Source organism: Mesitornis unicolor, unplaced genomic scaffold (assembly GCF_000695765.1).
Source record: "Mesitornis unicolor isolate BGI_N332 unplaced genomic scaffold, ASM69576v1 scaffold1080, whole genome shotgun sequence".
Lineage (NCBI taxonomy): Eukaryota > Metazoa > Chordata > Aves > Mesitornithiformes > Mesitornithidae > Mesitornis > Mesitornis unicolor.
The window spans coordinates 79,031-87,426 of NW_010156042.1; the positions used below are offsets into that span (position 1 = coordinate 79,031).

Consider the following 8,396-nt stretch of genomic DNA (forward strand, 5'->3'; position numbering starts at 1 on the left):
TCACCGTTGTAAAGTACAACAGGAGATACTGGACATATATTCAAGATGTTATATTACTGATTTACCACTCTCATTCCCCAAGCTGATTTTCTGTGTGCCAAAACCAAAGAGAACATTTTGTGAAGTGTTATGAATTAAAGCAGCGTTGTGCTACAGACATGACCTAAAAAAGAGAGGGCAGGAAACAGGAAGAGCACTGCTTCTAAGTCAGAGTAGGTAGTCCAGGATTCAGAGAAGGCATGAAGTACACATTAATTACATTGATCAGAACAAGAGAACATCTTTTTGCTAGCCCATGATTTATCATAGTGCATCAACTTGCTATACTGATGTCTTTTCAACTGTGCAGGGGTCAAGTGGGGGTACCATTATGTGAAAGTGGTGACAAACATTCCATTATTTAGACTTCATTTAGCTTCTAGACTTTAAATTCTCAGATGAAATAGCAGTGTTTTACATGCCAGGCACTTAGCGGTGAACAGTAAGTTCATCTATATCAACAATAGTAGCAGAAGTTGACTCACAGAATCATAGCCTTTGCCTGTCAGCTGGGACACCCAAGGTTCTTCAGCTTTTATTTCCAGACTTACGTTTTATTGATTGTGTGATTATTTAATGTCAGTCTCAGTAATCGCCAGTCATAGGAGGACAGGAACTTTTAGTCAGTGACTCAGACTGTTTAATGCAAGGTGCATATTAAAAAGGTTATCACCTTTTCACGTGGGATGGCACAAAAAGGTCTATACAAGTTAGCTTGAGGCACAGCACGACTTGTTTTGACCTAAATGCTTTCAATAGAGTTTTTAAGTTTATCAACATGATCTAACGGTCAAAAGAGGTTATGCTGGTTGCTTACAGAGGTTAGGAAGTCTGCCTCAAGTTGTCTCCAGAGCAAAGGAGGACACAACCTAAAAAGGACTGAAGAAAGCTACTGAGGCTCCCAGAGCCCGCCAGCAGTGCAGGTAACAACGGCGAAAAAGCCTGCTTCAGACGCTACGCGTGCCCAATGCTCCGATCCCAGGCATGACTTTGGATCCACATTATATTGCCTGTTAGCCAATGAACTGCATTCTTTACATTGTTTTCCTTGACAATTTAAATAGAGCAACGTGGACGTAAAGTATATTTATGTCAAAATGACAACTTTTCATCACAAGAACCAGCTGTCTTATATAAAAATGACGAAACAGGGCCCTATAACTTGAGGTGGTAGGTGACACTGCTTGATGAATAACTAAGAGAGCATTATTGATCTTAACATTCCTCTTTTTCTGAGGAGTATTCACATAGACAAAGGCAGCTAGTAAGCAGTCTTCGGAAAAAAAAACCCCAACACATCAAATCTTGTAGCACAAAAGCCACAAGCCTCAGTACCCTCTTCTGAATTTCTTTTCATTAATTTAAATCCTGTGCTTTTAATACAAAGCCATAATGCAAAATCAGAGTAAGCTTCACAGATATGTTCAATTAAAGTCTGAATATATAAAAGTAAAATCAAAATTCAGTATAAAGCTTCACACATTTCAGACTGTTACACAGACACACAAACTTGTCTTTAGTTTCAGTTTTCTATACAACGTAAAATCCCATTTTTTATATCTATGTATTCAAATTTACAACCAGATACAGCACTGTCCTACAAACAATCTAAAAAAAAATCATATATTTAGCAGCTCATTCCCCACCACACTATGAATTTGCATTTCCCATTTAATACAGAAATTGCTTTAAACGGCAAAGAAAATAGCTCCACAACTGCTTGTGTGCATGGCCATTGTTCATGTTCATTACCACTAAACATACAGCTGCTCCCTGAAATATTCAAACAGTCAAATGAAAGAAGCTCTTACCTTCCTTGGTGATAAAATTCGGTCCTTCCCTTTTAAGCAATATACTTGAGAGTAATGCTTCACTTGCTAGACAATTGCAGTCCTTAAAAAAAACAGCAACAACATAACCACAAATAGCCTTCAGATTTTCAGTGAAGCAAAACCAGAAGAGCTATTAAAAATTTCAAGTGAAGCCAAAGGGCCTTTTTCAAAAAAAATTAAAAAAACGTCTACACATTTTGTTTTTAAGAGGACTTCGTAACTATTTCATGGCCTATGAATGCTGTTATCCTTGTCACTGCTGTGTGCAGAGGCTTCTTCATGGTTCAAATTAAGGTGCAATAATTTGGTCCTGGAAACGTTTCCTAATTTTCTGTTCTTGGGTTCCATCATTTACACCAGAAATGCTTGTCATGACATAGGGAACCAAGAAGAGTACTGTGTGTTCCTATCAAACACTGCATCTAGAAACAGCCACTGGTGGTTTTCTTCTCGATATTAGAAAAATGCCAGATTGGAACTTTCCCTTGACATCATTAAGAAGTTTCCAGTCTCTCAGTGACCACCAACTCCTGAGGTCTTCTGAACTGCAGTCTAGCAATAAAATATCTATTCATAGAAGTCCAACAAATGGATCCCCTCCTAGATGGTCATTTATTACCAGAGAAGATTTGGGTAGCTGGGACAAATAAAAGCCAACAGTTACAGCGTGAAGGGGCCAGAAACTTCTGTGATCTTAAGATAAAGGACTGCCAAGAGGAAGATTCCCTGAGTGTGAAGAGGAACCTCAGACATTTTACGTTACTAGCTGTATTGTTAACATTGAACCATGGCACTAATCCTGTTGACCTAAGTAGGCTGCTGTTAGAATAACAGCACGTAATTTCTCATTTCATGAGAATGATGTTACACTGTATCTTTATCAAGTTTTCTTACGTTAAGTTTCTCCAGGATCTCATACGTTGACTTGTTTTTCCAGTCGTTAATATTTACATCTGGTTGCTGCTCAAGTTCAGAAGCATTTGGAGTACTAGACTGTCTCTTGACTTTTGAATGTTTTGGAAGATCCAACTCCTCCAAACTCTTAAATATAGGAGCCCTGAAAAACAAGCATATCAGTTCTTCATAGTTCTGAAAATATTTTAATTCTCAAATACTTCATCATTATAATTTACATATGGCCTTACTCTTCTGTTTCGGCGATTCTTAAGAAGTCAAGTTGTTCAAGAACTGCTCCAGATATTAATGTCTGAAATGAAAAATTGTAAACATTAAAAAAGATGCAGAAATGTACATAACTATATAGTTGTCTTTTGATTTCAATATATTGCTGGTGGTCTTCATTGAGAAAGTAGTTTCTTCATCTACAGTTCCAAATATCATTACACTTTCTGAGCACTTTTCCTCTTTCTTAAGCTCTCACTTAAGATAGAAGTCTCTCAGGGCTGCTGGGTTTTTTTGCTGGCGTTCTGCTGTTCTTTTGTGTGTAATGTACAGCTCAATCAACAATGTCCAGCTCCAGACAAAAACCAGATCAAGCCAAAATCCAGGGATCAAGGATCTGCATTCCTCAGAGTCCTGCATGATGCCCGTGCTCTGGATCACCACACTGACTGTTCTGGGGATCGCTGAGGGAGGGTAGTTTTCCTGTCAGTTTCTGTGATGTTACAGGCAAACACAACATAAAGCATTTCCTTCTCTGCAGTCATTCCTTAATCCAAGCATGCCTGCCCTAAGCTTGCACATCAAATGCAGCTCAGAATATTACATACCTGAAATTCAACGTTGCATTTATCTGATGTAGTCATTACAATTCATTCAGTCCAAATTTATATTCATTTCCTATTTATATACTTCCAGCGGAAACCTATTGTGCTACAGCATTTTTGAGACTGCTTTTTGATGGTTCTTATTAGCAAAGTAAATCTGAGTGTGTATTGTGAACTTTTAAATTCCATTTTCATTGTACACCAGTTGCAGTAAAATACTGATCAGCTACACTGAGAGATGACTGAATATTTAAAAAACGGCTTTGCTTTTATTGCTAGTGTCATTCATTCTTTGACTTGCACATCTACTTAAACACGTGAAGACTATGAAGGAGAAATTCAGAAAAGAGCTTCTAATCATACACATTTTTAAATGAAACTACATATTGTATATTATACAAGAAAAAAGACCATTCACCCAATTGGAGACACACATTCTATCTCTAGGCATGTTTGCACATTTGTATCTAAATGAAGCAGCTGAATACAATTCACAAGATTCAATATGTATTTTGTTGGTATAATCATTTAAGAAAACAGTGCAAATTAGACATGTCCCCTGTCCCAAATCTTCCCCCATTATGAAACAAGGCTTTTCAAAAATGTGACAACTGTGCAGTAAGATTGAGAGATTATAATTAAACTGATGGACAAAGCACACCATTTTCTATCACTGACTGCATTGATCACCCACATTACCATTCATTTATAAAAAGGGGAAAAGAAAGATGTAAAGGCTTTGGAGAGCTGCAAAAGGGAAAGGGACGTTAAGAATAAAAAAGAGATGCAAGACAATTTCCATTTAACCCAATCCAGTTTTTATATCCTTAGCTGAATGCCATAACAGGAATTAAATCTTAACAATTAATATGCTGCAACACTATTAAACATGTTACACTGATGTATGGGGAGGTGAGCACATTGTATTTATGGATGCCGTAAGAATTTGTCTCTGGAAAAAGCATAAGGCATTCTTGTGGGGATTTATAAATAGTTTTCAGTCAGAAGTCTACAGGAGGATTGAGCAAGTCCGTAACTGTATTTAATGAAGTTGTATTAAGGCCCAGTTACACAAATGATTCTCTCAATAGCAGATCCACTGAAAGTGATTTCTGCACTTGATTTGACCCATTCTGTCCTCCTGCAAAAGCTACCAGCTCTTCACTTCTACACCATTAACTGTTGTTAACCAAATCTGGGCTTGTTTTGCTTTCAAACCTGATCATTCTATAGTTCTGGGTTACAGAATTCAGAGAGTGCCCACGCTGGACTCATCATCAATAACTGCAGTAAGTGCAACCTTAACCTGGCCCCAAGTGAAGCCCAAGCCGGGCTCACAGCTGTCCTCCTCTGCTGGCTGGGACTGGAGCACGGGACACGGCTGCCCCTCGCAGCAGAGGCCACGCAGCCGATGGCTTCACCTCACCGGGCTGGTTTCAGTGGTAAATCATGACTGCAGGTAACAGAGGAAGCCCCAGGGAGCTCCCAGTACAATTCTAAAGCACCATACGTCATACACCTGCTTTGTTGTTCTGTTGGTTCTGTGGGGTATTTTAAGGCCAAATAAACATTTGTTTGTAGTTTTACCATGTACTCTTTTTAACAGATACCAAATAAAGTGAAGACCAATGACTGTCAACATCTTAAAAACTTTAATACTACTAATTAATTACTTTTTTTTTTAAAAAAAAGAATCATTCCAAAAGGCCAATGAGTATGAAAGGGGAAGTTCTCTCCCTGGTGACTGTAACAGTGTAATGCTTAAAATACACATTACGTAGATGGAGAAATTTCAAATGCAAGGCAAGAAAATCACTGCAGTTAAAAATCAAACAAGAAAAAACCCGACACAACAAACACTGTCAACAAATGAAAGGTTTTCCATGGACAGTAATGGCACTTAGCATTTATAGGAAAAGTAAGTAGTACCAGGAGAGTCTACACGACCTACATGAGACTAGTAGAAACACATAAATGTCTGAAAGATTACAAGGATATTTTAAGCCGTTATAGCTATGAGTATTAAATTTACAAGTGACCCAGCTATTCTAGAAATTCATTATTGTCTAGGGAACAAGAAAAAACAATTGTAGCTTGGTCTCCTCTTTTACAAAAAGAAGGGCTCTTCCATAGGTGTAAATTAAGATTATCTAGCACATATATGTATCTAAAACCAGCACCGCACTCAGTAATTTTCACATTTTAATGTTCCTGCTTTAGGATTAATTCAAACAGCAAAGATGTTAAAAGTAGTTCTTAGTTCTTGTAAGAATTTTAATATGTGAAGCACTTTTTTTTTCCTCGTTGAGTATCTAATCAAAAGAAATCCCTCAATGCTTGACATCGTGGATTTATCCTTTGGTGGTAATTTCACAAGATTGCTGAACACAAAAAACACTTCTCCCTTCTGAAAATCCTCTAAAGATTATCACTTTCAAAAGACTCATCGAGAGGAATTAAAATAAACCCATGAGTTTTTCTGAGATAAAACAAAAACTGTGCAAAGTCTTGGTTCTTGACTCCTTAATTTTATGATACTAAATAAAATACTCAGGAGTCACATAAAAAACCAAAGTAGTAAGAATACATGTACCAATACTGGGAGGCAAGAACACAACGTTCAGAAAAAACGTCGTACCTGTACTCTGTCAACATGGACTTTCACTCCTCCAACAATTCCCTTTCTGAAGGCTGCCAGCATATCCAATACGGGATTGAATCTGCTCCCTCTGAAATTTGAAACAGAACTCCATTAATCTTACAACTGGGGAAATACCACACTGAAAATGATGCTTTTCTGTCTCTCTACCTTATATTGTCTTCACGGATGAGTACAACAAACAGTGGACGACCATGCATCTTCCAGTACTGCTTAATGAACTGCAGTGCATTCTAGGCAAGAAATAATGTTAGTCACAAAAAACCCAAAGAACAACCACAACCACAATGTACCAGAATACACAGTACAAGACATTAACAGAGAAATCTTAAAATAACAGGACTTGAAAACCCAACAGATTAAAAAAATCTTAGCTAATAAACCACTACCAGATTTCTTCCACAAATATAAACTGCTTTCCAGCACTGCTATTTCACAAGTTTTCTGAAAATACTCCTAGCACATACACTGATCACAGACCAAACCACTACACAGAGTGCAGTCTACTGAGCTACGCGTAACCACCAAGTAAGTACTCATGGGAATCCAGTGCTTCAATCGTAGCCATATTCCTCAGGAGGAATATCCAGTGCCACCGTCTGTGCATTGGAAGTAGCTGCACAAGCCCAGGGACCTGACAGGAAAGCTCTGCTCTGCTGCGGGCCTTAAAGGGGGGGGGGGGCAGGCAAATTTTAGTACTTGTGCAAAATCAAGTAGTATTTCCTCCAGGTGAGGCTCTCCTATTTCCCTTAAACAGCCCAGTCTTGTTCTCTTTTCAGCCAAGAACATTTGTTTTCCCAAATAAACAAATGATAATTCGCTTGCTGCACTAGAGAATTCCAGTCACTGTTGGGTGATTGTTTTTGTCAGGTACAGGTACTCACTAGAATTCGCATTGGCCTGACAGGATATTCATCTTAATACACTTTCCAGCAGAAACTGCAAGTTAATGTTTATATTAGAAGAATATACACTACACAGTGCACCCCTTTCAATCCTCTATTTTATCAAACTTCACCGTTTATTCTTCTGCAGACTCTATTTTTGTCAGTTTCTCACAGGCAAAGTTGAAGATAAATACCTTAATGTCATCAATCAACATCATAACATCCTGGGACATGTAGAAATCGCTTAGATCAAAAATGATCGAGTAGCAAACTACAGTCTTTCCTAGTATTCGATAAATCTGTTGAGAGAGAAAGCTTCCATTAATCTTTTCTTTAACGTATTTGAAGCATTGAAGTAGCTGAAAAGGAAAAAAGGTATTTTGAAACTGTCAAAGTAATAATCAATGTAGAAGAGTTAAATTTAAAAACACTTAAAATAAAACCTCCATATCTAATTTTAGGTTTTATTAGGTATGCAGATCTAGACTCTGTTTCAGTTAAAGCAGATCACTTCATCACCATTCAGCCTGCTTTGGCCAAGGCCTGCTGTAACTGCATGTCTAGACAACACAGGACAGTTTAATAGGAAGACAGAGCATGTGCATTCAGCGCAGCGAAACGCATTCAAACAACTTTAAGTTATATGCATAAAATAAAATTACATTTCAATTCTATTTAAAATAATTCAGAAACTAATTAGATGTTTATCTGAAATACGCATCAATAACATAAACATTTCTTGCAACAACCTTTGATGTTCCAAGGCATCCTATAGGCCTGTCTGGTCTTCCAGATAGTCCCAATTTGTCATTGACTCCCAAATGGAAGTAAGCCTGTAAGAAAGAATCACGAAAACTGAGGGACACCTCTATACAAGCCTTTCTTATGCTCCTACCAAGTCTCAGAGAAAGCCATGTGCATTCTGCTTTAATTGGGAAGCAGGAGTCATAGAATGTGGTCATCATTGCTATTGTTTGTTTGGGGGTTTTCTGGTTTTGTTTTGTTTTGTTTTGTTTTTAAACACACACCTATACAACAACAATTAATGAAGTGAGGGAAGAGTAGATTTGGTACATCTACAGGTCTAACACCAAATTTAATACATCTCTCCAGCCTGTCCATTCCCTCTGAATGGCAGCCCTTTCCTCCAACAAAGTACTTCTAAAATCTTCAAATTGCTCATTGAAATAGGTTGGTTTTTTTTTTTTAAAGGATCATTTTTTAAAGATTCATTTGCATTTATTGTCTGGCC

The 8,396-nt window shown here is 37.7% G+C and overlaps 1 protein-coding gene across 1 annotated transcript in view; it reads right to left on the bottom strand.

Annotated features, from left to right (window-relative positions):
- Positions 1 to 8,396, bottom strand: part of PHKB (phosphorylase kinase, beta) — a gene marked incomplete at its 5' end in the record, with an annotated part of 40,476 nt that overhangs the window by 15,567 nt on the left and 16,513 nt on the right. The window contains 7 exons of the mRNA XM_010189530.1: positions 1,851 to 1,932; positions 2,766 to 2,928; positions 3,017 to 3,078; positions 6,237 to 6,327; positions 6,408 to 6,490; positions 7,339 to 7,443; positions 7,894 to 7,977. Coding sequence (XP_010187832.1) covers positions 1,851 to 1,932; positions 2,766 to 2,928; positions 3,017 to 3,078; positions 6,237 to 6,327; positions 6,408 to 6,490; positions 7,339 to 7,443; positions 7,894 to 7,977 — 670 coding nt within the window. The remainder of the gene's footprint in view (positions 1 to 1,850; positions 1,933 to 2,765; positions 2,929 to 3,016; positions 3,079 to 6,236; positions 6,328 to 6,407; positions 6,491 to 7,338; positions 7,444 to 7,893; positions 7,978 to 8,396) is intronic.